General features: G+C 56.2%; 1 protein-coding gene across 4 annotated transcripts in view; it reads right to left on the bottom strand.

Annotated features, from left to right (window-relative positions):
• ZCCHC24 (zinc finger CCHC-type containing 24) overlaps nt 1-16,346 on the bottom strand; it is a 70,597-nt gene extending 54,251 nt beyond the window's left edge. Inside the window, exons 1-2 of one of the 4 annotated variants that reach the window (XM_060111465.1) lie at nt 15,914-16,346; nt 3,150-3,350 (exon numbers count right to left, since the gene is read on the bottom strand). In XM_060111465.1, the coding sequence (XP_059967448.1) occupies nt 3,150-3,350; nt 15,914-16,159 (447 nt within the window). In that variant the 5' untranslated portion in view covers nt 16,160-16,346. The remainder of the gene's footprint in view (nt 1-3,149; nt 3,351-15,913) is intronic. The other 3 variants (XM_060111472.1, XM_060111483.1, XM_060111478.1) reach the window with 3 other exon arrangements.
• Nucleotides 16,347-17,442: the final 1,096 nt, after the last annotated feature.

Raw genomic sequence — 17,442 nt, 5'->3', positions numbered from 1 at the left:
TCATGGAACTGATAAATGTTATTACATGGATGAACCTTGAAAACAATATGCTAAGTGAAAGAATCCGGTGACAAAAGACCACATATTATATGAATCTATTTATATGAAATGTCCAGAATAGGGAAATCTACAGAGACTGAAAGTTGATTAGTGGTTGTTAGGAGATGGGGGTTCAGAGGGTGATAGCTAAAGAGTATGAGGTGTTTTTTTGTTTGTTTGTTTGTTTTTTTTTGTGGTACGCGGGCCTCTCACTGTTGTGGCCTCTCCCGTTGCGGAGCACAGGCTCCGTTCGTGCAGGCTCAGCGGCCATGGCTCACGGGCCCAGCCGCTCCGCGGCATGTGGGATCTTCCCGGACTGGGGCACGAACCTGTGTTCCCTGCATCGGCAGGCGGACTCTCAACCACTGCGCCACCAGGGAAGCCCTGAGGTTTCTTTTTGAGGTGGCAAAAATGTTCTTTAATTGATTGTGGTGACGGTTGCACAGCTGTGTGAATATACTAAGAATCATCAACTTGTATACTGTAAATGGTTGAATTATAACTCATTAAAGCTGTTACCAAAAATAAGCATTTCACTTTTAAATATTATAAATGCTGAGCTCTTATATAATAGTTCATTTGAAACAAAGATTTCCACCTGTTCCTTCATTCAGGAAGACTTGTACTAAGCACCTGCTGTACTGTATGGTACCTGGGCTGGCAGAGATGAATCTAGCCCAGCACATGTCCCTGGAGCATCCAATCATATTCCAGCCTGATAAAATACTTATCTAAGTATGTGCACTCTGCATTGTGATGCAAGGGAGACAAAAATAATGCTGGCCAACAGTTATTGAGTGCTTACTGTGTGCCAGACATTGTGCTAAGCACTTTTCATGCATTACTTCATTGAGTCCTCACAGCAGTCTTCTGTGTTAGTGTTCTCACTAGCCTCGTTTTACGGATGGTGACCCTTATGAAGAGTGAAGGGAGATCCTTGGGTCTGCAGGAATCCTGGATAGAATCAAGTTTGAGATGGGGCCAGAAGAGGGGCTCTACCAGCTCAAGGGAGAAACAAGCTCCACAGGCCATGGAAGTCTCAGCCTGGAGCGGTGTGGATGCTCAAGGAAACAAAGAGCACAGAGGCCCCAAGACCAGGGTTCTGCCCTCTCCTCAGCACGTCACCTTTCTGAGACTCTGTTTCTCCAACTGTAAAATGGGGCTATTACTCCTACTTCGGCCACAGAGTTAAGAGCCCTGCACAAGATAAGCGAACACACTGTGTAACCCATATAAAGGAAGGACCATGGTTAGCACAGTGCTAGAAAGTGAGAGGCACCTAGGAGAGGGACCCTCCTACCCCTCACATTGGGAAGAGCTCTGGCCCCGTCTGGGAGAGCGCAGCACGTGCGCAAATACACACACACCTTCGCCATCCCTCCACCTCGGACTCATCATCTGTTGCCTTTGGATACTGGTCACCCTTGTCCCATCAACCTGCCAGCCCCACTCAAGCCCCTCTCCTCCTGGAAGCTTTCCCAGGCTGTCTGCCCAGCACGAGCACACCTCCTCAGAGCCCCTGAGAGCCCCTGCTTATGTCTGAGCGTCACCGGGTTGAAATCTCCACTCCTCCACTGACTGGCTTGATGGTCCAGTGTGAGACCTTCACTCACACAAAGCATCCCGTAACAGGAGGCTATTAAAAGCACTTAGCACACCAGGCAGAAGTGAGCGTTGAATGAAATGCTTGGAGAGCACTTCGCACGCTGCCTGTCTCCTCCTTAAACCTGGTGGAGTTCTGCTCTGCCCTGTAGGCAGAGTGCCTGAGAGCTGACCACCCCTGTGCAGGCGGCTCAGCTGAGGAAGGCTCACTGGGTGGGCCATGGGCACATCTCTGAGCGTCAACCAGATCCTCACCCTCTGCCAGGATCTCCTCATGCAAAGGGCCCCTTGCTTCCTGTGTATACTGAGTATACTGTATACTTACTGTGTATACAGGGCACAGGGGAGTGTGGATCTGGAGGGCAGCTCATCAGTGGGTCCAGGGTGGGTGGGCCTCTCTTGGCCAGGGCTGGGGGAGGGCTGAGGTCACCGGCTGAATCACCGGGGATCTTACTAGAACACAGTTCTGGGCTGGGCCTGAGATTCTGCATTTCTAACAAGCTCTGGGGAGAGTCGCCGGCCGTACTTGAAGTAGCCAGGACCTGAGGCATGGCACGGTCATTTCTGAGAAGAGCGGTGATTGGCAATTGCACCTCGACCTCCCGCCGGTCCTGGAGGGACCCAGCCCTGCCCAGCCACACCCTCGGCTGCCAACATCTGGAGGGCAAGACTACACGGATTTTCTGAGTTTCCAGGATTCCATTTCCATTACACGTACAAAATAAAAGTAGTACCACATTCTAAAAACAGTGGAAAGTATGAAAAAACAATAGGGGAAAAGAATCACTGATAATCTCGTGTGGTGTTTAACACAACTCTTAACCTCTCTCTCCCCAGGATTCCAAGGCCATGTCGGTCAGAGAGTCAGGGTCGCCTGGTGAGTGGGGTCTGCCCCCTGGACCCCCACCCTGTCGTGGCAAAGCACCGGGTGAGAGACGGGGCTGCTCCTGAAGCCTCGGTCTCCCGACCCCCTTCCTACCCAAAGGGAGCGACACCCAGCCCACGGTGCCCGAGGCCTTCACCTAGACCTATCCCCGGGGGCACAGGGCGCGGGCAGGGCGCCCCCTCCCCCTCACGGGAGCAGGCTGCAGAGGAGGCAGAGGCGGGGCCTGGGGGAGGGGGGCGCACATCTGGATCCCTGGCCCAGAGCCCACATTCCTTCCCTGTGAGCGGGAGGCGGCGGGCTCTCGGGAGAGCTGTGAAGACACTGCTGGCCCCCTCCTGCCCCACGGTAACAGGACCCACTTCGGCAGGACGACTGGGGGGACTCGAAGGCCCAGAACCTCATTCTGGGGTCCCCCACCCAGATTGCTGACCGGCCAGTGCAGCACCAAGCTGGGGGCTCTGTCCCGTCCATACCAGCCAGCCTGCCTCAGAAAAACCAGAGGGGACAAAAAGGTGGCGACCAGCAGCCACGGGGCCAGGCGCTTGCCGAAGGGGCCCTGGGGGGACACAGGGCCCACAGGTCAGCAGGGGCCCTGAGCCCCACCGGGGCCGGGCTGCCTTACCTGGGGGCAGTCTTTGATGTAGTGTCCTTTGTTGAAGCACAGGTGGCACAGGTAGTTGGGCGGAGGCCGCTTGCTGGGCTTGCGGGTCTCAGAGGTGAGGGTCAGCTCGGAGAAGTGCTCGGTGAGGGAGCTGAGGCCGTCGGCGATGTTGTTGAGGGAGCCGTAGGGCGAGGCGTTCTTGTACACGCTGCTGCTCAGCGCCTGCAGGGGACAGAGGCTGTGAGGGCTCTGAGGCCTGGCCCCTTACGCCGCTGTGGCCTCCTGGGAACCTCCACAGGCCAGTACACACACACGCACACTCACACACACACACACGAATTCATAGTGACCCTTCAGCCACCTGCAGGCTCCAGCTTCCTGGAGGCTGCATTCAAGTCCTACCTCTAGTTGTGCATCTAAGGACAAGCCAGTTAACCACTCGGGGCCTCAGTGGTCCCATCTGGTAAATGGGAATAACGATAGCTACCTCCAAGGGTTTCTATGAGGCTAACATGAGGCCAAGAATGTAAAGCCTTTTATTTCCTGCCGGGCACTGAGGAAGCACTCAGTATATGGTGATGGTGAAGACGATGATCATTAGTTCTCTACACACTGCCAGGGGTAAGACGTACGGCAGAAAGCAACCTGTTAGAGCTGGGGCTCTGCCACGTCCTAGTGCGGTGACTTGAGACATCAGCTCGCAGCATTGTTTCCATCGTACAGGAGAGGAGACTGAAGTCCAGCACTTTGCCTGCTCTCCTGCAGCCCCAGGCCTGTGCACACTGTGTTCCGGGGAGCCCTCGTCCCAGCCCAGGCCAGCTCTCTGGAAGCCCGGGGAGGAAGTGGCCCACCTCTCTCACCTCTCCCACCTCCAGTTGACAGGAACCAGATGTCTTGCCTGGCTTCAAAGTAGACGCAGCCCAGGCCCCCTCCTGGTGTATACAGCTTCTATTTATAGGAGTCACGGGCTCTGGGCAGCCGGGCACACTGGAATTTAGCAAAGGTGGGGCCTGCGGTGAGGCTGGCAGGGAATGGCCGTGGGCCCCTCTCCTGGGGCCAGGCCAAGGCTGGGAAGAGGCAGCTTCCCCAGGAGGCTGATGACATACCTGGACACGGGGCTTGGGCACACCTGGCCCAAGATGCCCGAGAACCCCAGCAGTGAACTACAGACCTTGGGGAGCCACGCTGGAGAGACAACACAGCCTTGTTATTGGGGGTCCCCAGGCTCACAGGGGAGGATAGGCACCGAGAGGAAGTTGCCTCAGGCTCCCTTAAAAAGATGGGACAGAAGGAGCCCAGGGTAGGGACAGTGCTTTCTGTGTCCCCTCAGTGTGGGAAGGGAGGGAGATGAGCTGAGAGCTGGTCCCAGAGGATCAGCCACCCCTCGTCCAACCAGGACAGATCCCACCCCTCACACATGTATGCCTCTGGGGGTCTGGCACTCCTCCCTAGAGGACACAGCCTTCACTCTTCTTGGCTGCCTGCACACCCTGCTATGTGACCCTGGGCCAGCCCTTTCCCTCTCTGGGCCTCTGTTCTCTCCCATGTAGGTTTAGACCACAGCCTGGGATCTGGAAGGAAAGACAGAGACACCACATCCAGGGCAGCCAGGCCCAACACACAGTCAGTTTGCAGTGACTGGGCATTGAACTCAGAGGGTCCTAATGACCATCTCTGCTCTACCACTGCCCAGGGCTACTGTGAAAGATCCCACACAAACCTGCATCAAGTCTGAGGGCAACTCTCTGGCTCTTAGATAGCCCCAGATGGTCCATCCTGAAAGGCAGAGGGTCCCCCATCCCTGGAGGTATGCGAGCCAAGACTGGACAACCTTAAAGGATGTGGGGAAGGTCCCAAAGGAAGTGGGATTAGATGATAATAGTAACATATACTGAGCACTTTAATGTCCCTGGTGCTGGAAACTTTACACATGTTAAGATAGCTGATGCTCACCACAGCCCTATGAGTCACTGTCCCCATTTTACAGATTAGATGAGTGTGTCCAACCTTGTACTGAATGGCCTGGGACCCTTTTAACAAATACAGTTTTCTGGGCCCCACCTCAGACCTACCAAAGCAGCCACCTAGGAATGAGGGCCCAAAATCTACTATATTGTTTCATTGCAGTAAAATATACATTACGTAAAACCTACCCTTTTAACAATTTTTTTTTTTTTTTTCTGTGGTACGCGGGCCTCTCACTACTGTGGCCTCTCCCGTTGCGGAGCACAGGCTCCGGACGCGCAGGCTCAGCGGCCATGGCTCACGGGCCCAGCCGCTTCGCGGCATGTGGGATCCTCCTGGACCAGGGCACGAACCCACGTCCTCTGCATCGGCAGGCGGACTCTCAACCACTGCGCCACCAGGGAAGCCCCCTTTTAACAATTTTTAAGTGTGCAGTTCAGTGGCATTAAGTACATTCACATCCTTTATCGTACAGCCCTCACCAGAATCCATCTCCAGAAATTTTTCATTATTCCAAACTGAAACTCTGTCCCTGTTAAACACTAACTCCCCGAAGCCCAAGTCTGCATTTTAAAGCTCCCCTGGGGCAGCTCAGGTACAACCTGTCCAGCCCTACGTGGCCTTGGGAGCACCTGGACTTTCCAACTATCAAGGTCTCTCCTTAGCTTGTCTCTAGACCTCTCCCCACCAGAACTGGTCTGGGGGAGGGTAGCACCGCCCCAGCCTCCCAGAGAAAAGTTCATCCAAACAAGAAACTTGAAGCTCCAAATGGTGTGACTCACCCTCATGGCTGGGAAATGCAATTTCACAAATAACAACCCTCTTATTTTTTTTCTCTTTTCTTTTCTTTTCTTTTTTTTTTTTTTTTTTTTCTGGATAAGATTTAAGCAAGTCCACAGGAATCAGGGCTGTTTTGGCAGCAACTTGTCAAGAGGAAGGGGAAGTTTGGTGGGTGCCAGAAGAGCACTAATTACACCCTGAGAAAACCTCTCCCCCATCTTGTGGCCACACACCCCTGCCCACGGGTGGCCCCGTGGGTATCCCTGGGCAGCCAGAGACCTCCGAGCAGGCTGTCCTCTCCCCGGCAGCTTGACATCCCCCCCATAGCCTCAGATGGGCCACAGCTTTGCCCCTCAGGAGGGGTCACACAGGCAGCTGCGGGTCAGAGAAGCGAGGCCAGAGCTCCCTTCATCGCCGACCAGTGTGCTGTGGCCTGGCCCTCACGGGCGCTCCAGCTCCCTTCCTCCGGCCACCATTCAAGACGACACCACGAAAGGACAAAAGGCGGAACAGTCAACTGACCCAACCTCACTCTCAAGTTACAATGGAGAAACTGAGGCCCAGCGAGGCCCGGGGGCACAGACCAGAGCACACAGCCAGGCCTAAGGGCCAGGAATCCTGCTTGCCAGCCGGCTGGACAAGCAGGTGGGGCAGCAAGCTGTTTCCTCTCCGAAGCTCCAAGGAGCTCGGGCCATGGAGGTGAAAGCCAAGTTGGTCTCTCGGACATTTCCACGGCCTGTGGGGACTGGCCAGAGCAGAGGGCAGGACACACAGAGCTCCCTCCCTCTGTCTGTGGAGTTGGGGCCCTGGCCTTTTGAGTTTCCCACGTGTAAAATGTAACATGGACCAGGGAAGGAGGGCAAACTTGATGATCTCTGCCAGCCTGCTTCTTCAAGGTCCAGATTCCAGGTACTGAAAGATGCCCCCAGAGCCTGGTCCACAGAGGGCACTTCATCCACGAGGGCACCACCTCTCCCAAGTCCTGCCGTCTGTAGCTGGAGGGCAAGGCTGGGCAGGGCTCCCCTTCATCAGTCAGCCCCTAACTCTGCAACAACGAGGCTGCTCCCCTTACTGTCCCACCAGCGACCGCTCTTTTCCCTCCAGGCCTGCACTTGCTGTCCACCCCTGGGAGGCCCACTCTGGGTCCAAACCCCTCCAGGACCAGGCTCTTGGCCATGGCTCTAACTCTAGTGGTGTGGCCTTGAACCCACCTCTTCTTCTTGCTCAGGCCTGGGCGCCAAGGGACGGTGTGAAAAGCACAGGTTCAGGTGCTACTGAGGCCCCACTGGCCACAGAGTCCCCAGCCCCCTCCAGGGGCCTCCCGACCTCCCGGCCATAGCCCTGTGCTGTAGGCTGGGGTGGGGACCACCCTGTGACTCCCCTGCCCTTGCCTGAAGGGGCTCTGATGTCTCTCTCTAATCTCTTTACACGGTGATACCTCCTCATCTCTCCACAAGGCTGGACATCCCCGAAGGCAAAGATTCTGCAACCCTCCGTTGCCCCAGAGACCAGACTGTTTCTGCTGTTCCCTAGTCCCATGACTGTCCTGTGTGCAATAATCACAGGCGGGAAGGGAACTCCACTTGACAGATGAGGGTATGGGTGCCCCAACACCTTGAAGGATTTAGGCCAGGGTCTCTGAGTTCCCATGGACTAAGTTGGAGGGTGATTTCACCTCAGATTTAGCTGCTCTGGGCAGTGGTTGTGGGCGGCCCCACTAGTGTGTGGCTCTGGGTTATCTGGGCCCAAATCACCAGCCTGGGGGAAGAAACCACCCCTCCTTCCTCCCTGGGTCAGTGACCCCAGCAGCTAGTAGGAAGCGTGGGATCCTTATGCCACATGTGGGGAACAAAGCGTCAGATTCCTGTCCATTGCTGGAACTCTTCCAAGGTTCTGGCTTAGCTGTTGGAGAAAGTTAGATGGGAAGATACTACAGTTTATTCTCATCCTACTTGTGTTAGATACTTGACTGGATCCTTTTCCTTTCTTAGTCTCATCCCTGGCAAGAACACTTTGGATGGACCTTACTGGCCCTATTTTATAGAACTGGAAACTGAGGCTCAGCGAGGCTGTGTAACTTGCCCAAGGAAACACAGCCAGCACGTGGCTGAGAGGAGAGTCACACCCAGATGGGTTGGCCTGTTGTATTTCAGCCCCCAAATGGCCTCCAAGGCTTGGCTTCCCCTACAGGGAGGGGACCCAGAGTAAAACACCTGGCGTGGACCATCCTCCTTGGCACAGAGGCCCTGTGACATCACATTGCCAAGCCCCTCAGCCCTGGCAAGATGAGGCACCAGCTTCTCTGGGCTGCTTGAGGGGCTTGGGCCCGGGGGTTGGTGGTTCTGTTGAGGGGTTGGGATACACAAGTGGAGATTTCCAGGGCTGGCTCAACCTGACAAGATGTGCTCCCCCTTGGCTGACCCCCCCAAGGACAGAAACAGGGCACAGTGGGAGGGGGGAGGCAGGAGTTAGGGCAGGTGGGCAGAAGCTTCCGAGGGCAGCCCAGAGGGAGCAGCGATGGGTGCAGGAAGAGAAGAGGGACAGCAGGCAGAGGCGGGAGCAGCACGGCAGGGAAGGTCATGGCAGTGGCAGTGGGCAGCGTCCAAGGAGGTCTGTCCAAAGCAAATGCTGAGTCCTGCTGTCCCTGGGCCTGAGACGGCCCTGGAGGAGGAATTCTCTGGTCCTAGTCCTCAGCTCTGTGGGGGCTCTTTCATCAGCTGAACAACTGCTTTCTTATCCCCAAAAGCCACCCCCATACACACACACAGACACGCGCACGCGCGCACACACATGCACACACATACACACCCACACTCCTCTCTTTGGGACAAGAAACCATTCATCTCACAAATGAGTCCACCCCTTCTCCAAAGAGGTCTGCACTTCTTCTACCCGCTGGGGTCTATCTGGGGCTCCGGCCCGCAGGGTCAAACACAAACACATCCTATACACACAAGCAGGGGCGGATGTGGGCTGGGCTCAGGGACAGAGGGAGACAGCCATTGTCAAGGCTGGAGCTGGCCGATGGGAGAGTGAAGCCCCACCTGGACCGAGGGTTTCCCTAGCCACAGTCAGACCCCAGCTCTGCTCCTGTTTCCAAGGTCCAAAGCTGACCTGTGGGCCAAGAAGGTGGCAGGGTCGACCGTGACAGAGGTGGCAATCCCCCCACTCGGGACCCCCGAGGGCACCATTGCCTCCTAGAGGCCCATTCACCCGGGGCATGCAAAACACAATTCCCTGGACACAACCAGAGCTTGATGGGAGATTCCAATTTAAATAAGCAGGCTGTGTTCTTCTTGGTAGGGGGAGTTGGGAGAGAGAAATGGGGAGAGAAAGGACCAGGGGATGGAGGAGCACAGTGGCAGCAGGACAGAGCAGAACAGACACAGGGGAGGCTCCCCGTCCCCACTCAGTCCCTCCTGCTCCCCCTCGGGTCACCATTCACTCGGTAGGTGTTCACGTTTCACAACCATGTGCCTGCTGCCCAGCTAGAGCATAAGCACTGGGGACCAGGCTGCCTCTCGCTTCTAGAATATATTCACTACATCAAAGCAGAAAGCATGGATCCAAGAACTCGAGGACTAGAGGTCCCTAAGATTTAGCCAGTCTGGGGTGTCACTGAGGCTTGCAGCTTCTACAGTAGGGGGCCTGGATTTGGGATCCACTGTTGACATGATCTCCTTGAAATTACATGCATATGCGAGTTCTGCGTGTGCACGTACTTGTGTGCTATGTGCATGGCACTGAGGAGAGGAATTCGAGCTGCTTTCAGATTCTTAAAGAGGTCCATAGCCAAAGAAGGTCAAGAACTGTTAGCACACCTAAGCTTCTGCTGGGACCCTATCTCTAGGGATAGGGTTTCATGACTCCCAAGTCAGCTCTTTAAAATTTATCAAGCAATCCATAAACACTTCTTCTGTGTGAAAAAACAAGAGGCTAAGAGACTAGGAAAGCATTCACAATAGTCACAAGTCTGGGGAAGGAAGAGGAGGAGAGAGTCCAAGTCATCCATCCACCCATCCACCTAGTGACTGTTAACTGAGCACCTAGTCTGTCCCAGGCACTGACTAAGCATCAGATGCTGTGATTACGAAGTGGAAAAAGACAGGATTCCTATTCTCAGGGTGTTGAAATGTAGCTATGGAGACAGACACATATGGTACATATTTCACAGAAATACCGATTGTTAAGACATGCTTTACCAGAAGGATGTACCACTCATCTGTCATGGGACACGGAAGCTGGAGGGAGGTGTGCTCCCCATGACAGCCAGGTAAAGCCTTCAGAGAAGAGACATCCACTGGTGCCATAAAGAAGTAAGTTGGGGGCTTCCCTGGTGGCGCAGTGGTTGAGAGTCCGCCTGCCGTTGCAGGGGACACGGGTTCGTGCCCCGGTCCAGGAAGATCCCACATGCCGCGGAGCGGCTGGGCCCGTGAGCCATGGCCGCTGAGCCTGCACATCCAGAGCCTGTGCTCCACACCGGGAGAGGCCACAACAGTGAGAGGCCCGCGTACCGCAAAAAAAAAAAAAAAAAAAAAAAAAAAAAAGAAGTAAGTTGGAATCTGTCAGTTATACAGGGACAGTCGATAGCATTAGAAGCAACAGCAAGTGCAAAAGCTTAGAGGAATGGGAGTGCTTGGTGTTTTCAGAAACCTCAAGTGGACCAGTATGGCCAGAGAAGGACAGAATAAAGATTATGCAACACCTGGGACTTCCCTGGTGGTCCGGTGGTTAAGAATCTGCCTTCCAATGTAGGGGACGCGGGTTCGATCCCTGGTTAGGGAACTAAGATCCCACATGCCATGGGGCAACTAAGCCCGCACATGCCACAACTACTGAGCCCACGCACCACGACTATAGAGAAGCCTGTGCGCCACAACTAGAGAGAAGCCCAAGGGCCACAACGAAGAGCCCGCACACTGCAACAAAAGATCCCACGTGCCGCAACTAAGACCTGACACAGCCAAAAATAAACAAATTAAAAAAAAATTATACATCACCACCATACACATACACATACACACATGTGCACACACACACATACATGACAGACCAAGCATCCTGAGATGTCCCTAACTCTATCTCCCTCCTCTTGAAGAGCCTTAGTTTCCCCATCTGCACAATGGGTTTGCAGCACACAGTGGATGCTATGAGACAGGAGTGCTAGGAAGTGCTCAGTGTCCATCTCCTTTGCCTCTCCCAAGCCAGGCCACCATTGGACTCACATCCCACAGAGCCCCATCCTGGGGCAAGGACATGACAGGAAACCCAGAACCCATGACCAATGCCTATCACTCCTCAGACGGTTTGAGATCAGGGACAAAACATCCAAGACACTGAGGCTTGACAGAACACCCTGGTTACTGCTTGCCCTGCACTGGCGTCCAGTGAATGATCCAGGCGAAAGCCAACTGTACCAGCTGGACGAGCCACAGAGGTGACTGTAGTTGGGATGGAGAAGACTGCTAGATCTAGCTCTGCCACTGTCTTGCTGGGTGACTTGCCAGGCCTGTTTTCGCTTCTGTAAAATGGGAGCCACGAAGAAAAAGATGCCAAGAATAAAGCATCACCGAGAGTAGGAGATGCTACTCAAGGGCCGTCTTCTCCACAGGGCCCTTCTCTTGGTGCTGACAGTGCCTGGCCCTCTGCCGCTGCTAATTCCTTATTACTAATGCTGCCTGCTTTCCTCCCTCCCACCTGACTCAGATGGTCCACGAGGTGTGGTCTCCCCTCTGAGTCTAGGCTCGCCCAGTCAACTTAATTTGATGGAGGGAGGGTCAGACCACCTCAGCCAACAGGCCCTCGAACGATGGTCCCCCTTGCCTGACTCAGAGCTCAGTTTTCCAGGGCTGGCCAGAGGGAGCTGGGCATCCTCCCAAGCTCCCAGCTGGGTTGGAATGGCCATTCCTCCCAGGCCCTGGGGCTGCCCCCCACCACCCCACACAGACCACAAAGGCTGCTGGGAACACATTTCAGTTCCTGAAGCCCACTCAGCCCCAGCGAGGCAAACTCCCACCCTCGAGCAGATATGTGGCTTTGTTCTACACTTCCAGGCAGCCTCTCAGCTCAGCCGCACCTGGGGAGAGCACAGTCCCCAATACCTGGGAACCTTTTAAAGCAGGACACTGTGGTCACCCCTCTGTGGGTTCTAACAGCCCTGTGTGTGCCAGAGCCTGAAGCCCTGTCTGGTAAGCCTCATGAGACCTTTGCTGCTGTTCTCAAATCTCCAATGAGACCAGAGCTGCAAAGAGGAGGGTGTCCTCAGTGCTACAGAAGATAGTACTGGGACTCAGGAGGGCAACTGGTTTAACAGCTCCAGGAAGAGCCTCCTACGGTTTGAAGAAAGAGTTCTGCTTTGACAGAGCATTCTCTGAGCCTGGGGATGTTCAGAACACTGGCATGTGCTCTGTGCCAAAAATGTAATCCAGTCAAGTAGGTATGCAAAATGTTGGGTTGAAGAAGAAAGGTTAGCAGGTTTTGTACTGCAGGACTTCTCAGAGCCTTTACTGTGTTAGCATGGTGTGTTTCCAAGGGAAGGACAGTATGCTATGTTTCCCAAATGTATGTGACCCCAAAGCCCTTCCCCCAACCTCCACAAAGTACCACTTGACAGTAGGGCCACATCTTCAAGCCACATCTGGCCCTGGAGGAAGAGGGAAAGAAAACAGTTGCACCTTAAGCATCTGACCTGGAGTGGGACAGCTATATCTCCTTTGAGCGGGTACAGGGACTACCCGGGAGGGGCTCTCAGCATCCCTCTGAGGTTCCTGAGAGCTAATGCTCAACATGGGGTAACTCTACTTTTCTGGAGGTGGAGTCCCACAGTCCCCACACTGCTGTGAATTTAAATTCCAAACAAAGCCTGGCAGGGAAGACCCCCCCCCCATGCCACCCACCCCCGACTCCCTCTAAGGTCTGGCTTCCTCGGATACTTGGAAAGAGACAGGAAGGGCTCAGCCAAGGGCCTCACAAGTTTCCCTCAAAAGACATATAGTTGTTGCCACAGATCAGGGGTTGAAACAGGGGTTCCCAGGGCCCGGTTTCTAGACCCAGAGGCCTTTTAAAAAACTGCGCAGAGTACCTGTGTGTGCTTTGGCCTGGCAGCCTTACCACCGACTGAGAAGCCAAGGAGTCCCCACAAGCATCCAAGTCGCATCCTGGTGTCTGCTCCTGCACTTTGCCCATGAACTCTGCCATCTCCCTCTCCGCTCCCAGGGCCAGTGTTCCACTCAGAACCCTTGGCTTATCTTCAGCTTCCAGAGCTGAGGTTCCGGGGCACAATGGGCTTCTGTGCCCCCATGTCCTCACACCTCCCCCCGCCCAAAGCCCAGCTGCATTCATGGTGTTTTGCTATTGTGGTGGGAGCAGCCTGGGGTGGTGCAGGAGGGGGTGGGCCCTTGGCACAGGGACCGGTGCAGACAGGCCGTGGTCAGCGGTCAGCATGCAAGTCACATCCGCAGGCACTGCCACCAGGCCTGCCAGGCTTTGCACAGAATGGCGACGCTCCTGGGCCCCTGGGTCCCTTCGTAGAGTCCCCTCCAGCCCACACACGACTTGCTTCCTGTCCAACGAGCCCCTTGGTGGCATTCAGGTGGGGGGTATTTTTTCTTGTTCTCTCAACCAGTTGCTATTTTGGAGCCATATTAGGTCACCAGCTAAGCCCTGGACACAGGAAAGGCCTGTCCCCAGGAGCACAGCTGGGGCTTCAAGAGGGTTTAGGAGGCAAAGCGGGTGGGGGGTGAGAGCGAGTGAGTCTGAAGCCAAGAGAGTCTTCCGGAAGTCAACAGGCACAGCCCTCCAGCCACTGCAAGGAAGCCACTGGCCCATGAGCATAGAAGAAGCCCCTCTTACCTCCCTAACCCAGCCTGTCTGTAGGCACATCCTCTCCTGTACAGCTCTCAAATCCCACACACATCACCCTGGGGGAGAGCAGAGACTACATTTTACAGATAGGTAAACTGAGGCCCAGACAGAGACGAGGGTTCCTCCAAAGTCAGATCATGAGAGACTTTCTTCCACCACTGCTCTAGATAACCTTTACCAGCTCCTTCTACAGTGGCCCCAGCAAAGGAATGTGCCTCTTCATGAGGACATCGAGGTAAACAGCAGTGAAGTGACAGAAGGCAGGTCTCACTGGGACTTGGGTGGGATCCTGGATGCCAGAAATTTCCAAGAGGAGGCACAACAGCCTACTCTCACAGGGGACTCCTGATGGCCCCAAACTCCCAGGCCATCTTAGCAGAGACCTACATGGTGGAACAAGGCCACCATAGGGTGGGAACAGAGGGAAGCCAGTAGAGGCTGATTAGGGGACTCTCACTTGACCTGTGAGTCATGGTCACCCTCCTGCCTTTGGGCTCCCACAGGACCCCCATAAAACCACCCACCCTTCACATGGGTCTGTCTTCTAATCTGGGGCTACCACAAGACTCTGGCAGAATCCCCAGGGGGCCACATGGAGCTCAACAAATGTTTGGTAAGAGAACAAACAACTGACAAGATCCAGGCACCGTCCTGCAAAGCCCCTGGTCACAGAAGCCATTCCCTGAAGAGGCGGCAAAGTCTCTTACAAGAAAGAAAGATTCCCAGCCAAGAACAATTCTTCACGTGGAGAGAGTGCTTTACAGTTTACAAAGAGCTCTGGCATACAAATGCTTTCGCCTGGCACCAAATAGTGCTTTCCAGACTCATCTCCCCCAGCTATGCCTGACTAGCCCAACACAGGTCAACCAGCCCTTCTCTCTGCTGGCCTGCCATTGGCCCATCTCTAGGCCTTAGGCCAGCGATTTACATGTCCATGTCTCCCCTAGTCAATAATAATGGCAGAGGGGAACACATTATGGGGCCAGAAAGGGCGACCCTCTGTCTTCCCCACCTCCATCCCCAGCACACTGGTGTATACACAGGCCTTCTCCCACAAACCGTCAAGTATTCTGACTCTCCCGAAACTAATTGGTGTGTCCAGGTCTAGAAGGAAAGTGCCCCTCGTGTGTGTCCTCTCCCCTGCCCCTTCCCCCTGCACTTTTTCAGAGAGAGCTGCCAGAAGGAGAGTGAGTGAAGGCCACAGAAGGGTGTCTGCAGTTCCCAAATGAGGCAGGAGTAAGTGGGAGTGGGGCCCGGGAGGAGTCCAGCTGAAGCCAGAGAGGGTGGTATTCGGGAAGGCTCTGAAGACCTCTCAAAGGGACTGGGAGGTCCCGGCAATCTGTGTATTTGTCTAGCTGGGGGAAGATGCACTGCCTCTCGGATTCTGTAACTGAATCCACCCAACAGGCAGACTTTGCAACGGCAGCCGGCCCAGGTTTCTGGAGAAGGCACTGGGCAGCTGGAACCTCTCCCCCTATCTAGCCCCCCTCCCAAGAGTTCAAGAGGATTTCCCTTTCATTTCCTTCCAGGCTGGGAGGGCGGGGGACAGCGCAGTCTGTGGGGTCAGGCCCTCAAAAACCACTTCCTATGTGGCTGGGGGAGGGTGAGCGGCTGGAGGATGTATCTGGGGGTCCCTGTGTGAGAAGAGCAGAAAAATTCTCCGGGCTAGTCACTGATCTCCAGGGTGCCCTTCAGATCGGGAACCGCCGAAGTCGGAAGAGAAAAGATTTTAGGCCCCTCCAGAGGAACTCGGGGCAGAATCCACACTCTCCGTCCCAGCCAGCGGTGGCCGAGAGGGGGATGGGGTTGGGCGTGGGAAGGACACTTGGAAGGGGCTCCCTGCACAGGCCGCGCCCCGGCTGTCTGGAGAGAATCCGGAACCCACCCTCCCAGCCGGGCCCCCCCCAGTCCCCTTGGAGCAGGGCGCCCCGGGCTGGGAGAGAGGGCAGGAGGGCCCCGCCCGCGCCTGAGCAGCTCCGGGCCGGGCTCAGCTGGGAGGTGACGCGCTCCCGGCGCCCCGGGGACTTCGGGCGGCGAGTTTGGCAGAGCTGAGCGAAGCCAAGCCAAGCAGGGCTGGGCAATACGGAGCCGGGCCGGGGCCAGGCCAGGAAGAGCCGGGCAGATACGAAAAGGCCCGGCACGGTCGGCTGAGGGCGGGGGCGCGCAGGGGCACCCACCTCTCCGCGCTGCAGCTGGAAGAAGCTGTTGAGATAGCTGGAGTGCAGGGGCGAGCCCAGCTGCTCTGGGCGGCCCTTGCCGAAGGCCAGCTCTGGGGGCGCGGCGCCGGCGGGCGGCTCGGGCCGGAAGGCATCGAAGGCGCTCGCCTGGTGCGTGTCCTGCAGCGACAGGTAGACCCAGTTGAGCAGCTGGGCCGGCTGGTACACCGAGGCGGCGCTCGTGTCGATGGCCGACAGCAGGCTCATTTTGCGGCGGCGGTGCCGGCCCCCCCCCCCCGGCCGCCCGCTCGCGCCCCCCCGGAGCGGAGGGGCGGGCACCGGGGAGCCTGCGCCCACTGCCGCCGCCCGAGCCCCGACGGCGATCGCCTGCACCCCGCGCTCAGCCCACAGCCGCCGCCACCGCCGCCGCCTCCCCCAAACTGCAGCCGCAGAGCGCGCGGGCGGAGGAAGGAGGCAGCGAAAGTTGGGCAGGAAACTTTTGGGCCCGCCCCCTCCGATCCGCCCGCCCCGCCCCACGAACCGCTATCTGCCTCAATTCTGACCCCTTCAGCGGCCGCTCCCGGGGAGGGCTTCTCCGAGGCCCCGCCCCTCCTGGAGCATTTCTCGCTCCCCATTGGCTGTCTTATTGAATATAGAGTAATGGGGGCGGGGTGAGCAGGGAAAGAGAGCTCATCTACATATGTAGCACGGTGCGGGCCCGCCCATGGGCGGCCCCCTCGCAGGCCCCGCCCCCTCCGTGTGGCCAACCCAGCTCCCCCACCCTACAGGAGCTCAGTGCTTCCCGGGCCTGATCAATCCCGTCTCGCTTTGCTCTCGGCTCTCTTCTGTCTCTCTTTCTTTACAAATCCTTTCCAATTAGTTCATTTTCACTGTTTTTTTCCGTATTTTCCTACCTTCCACATACTCTATCCTTTCTCTCAGACTAACATCTCCTGTGTTCATCATCTGTCTGTCGGTCTCGTCGTCTTTCTCTATGGATCTGTCTCCGACTCTGTCTCTGCCTCTCATCTTTTCTACTTTCGTCTAGTCTGATGTGTCTCTCTCTCCTTCCCCTTCAGGCCCAGAGACACACGCGTGCGCGCGCACACACACACACATCTCCCTCCCTCCCTCTCCTCGCTATCATCGAAGGACCCTCCTCCTCCCACTTAATTCCTTCCATCTGCAGAATCGCTTTGCAGGTCGGCTCAGCCAAGGGGGGCCTGGGTTCCTGTCCCAGGAAGGACTCCCCGCCCCCTTCCCTAGTTCCCCCTCCCCCTCTCTCTTCTTCTATTTCTGCTCTGGGTCCGCCTCACGTCTCGCCCTTTTCCTCAGCCCGGACCCCCGGCCCCAGGCCACCCCGGGTGCTTCTAGGGGTCGCCAGGACCCTAGTTGGGTCTGGGGGATCTGGGGAAGACGACTGCCACTCACCGCCCCAGGACGGCCCAGCTAGTCCAAGTATGCCTGAGGGGAGCCCCCGCCCCAGCCTCCGCCTGCCCCCAACACACCCCGAAGCTCCAGGGGGACTTCACCCTCTCAGACTGGGGTAG

This window comes from Mesoplodon densirostris, chromosome 1 (genome assembly GCF_025265405.1).
Source record: "Mesoplodon densirostris isolate mMesDen1 chromosome 1, mMesDen1 primary haplotype, whole genome shotgun sequence".
In the NCBI taxonomy this organism is placed as follows: domain Eukaryota; kingdom Metazoa; phylum Chordata; class Mammalia; order Artiodactyla; family Ziphiidae; genus Mesoplodon; species Mesoplodon densirostris.
This window is presented reverse-complemented; position numbering and strand designations above follow the sequence as displayed.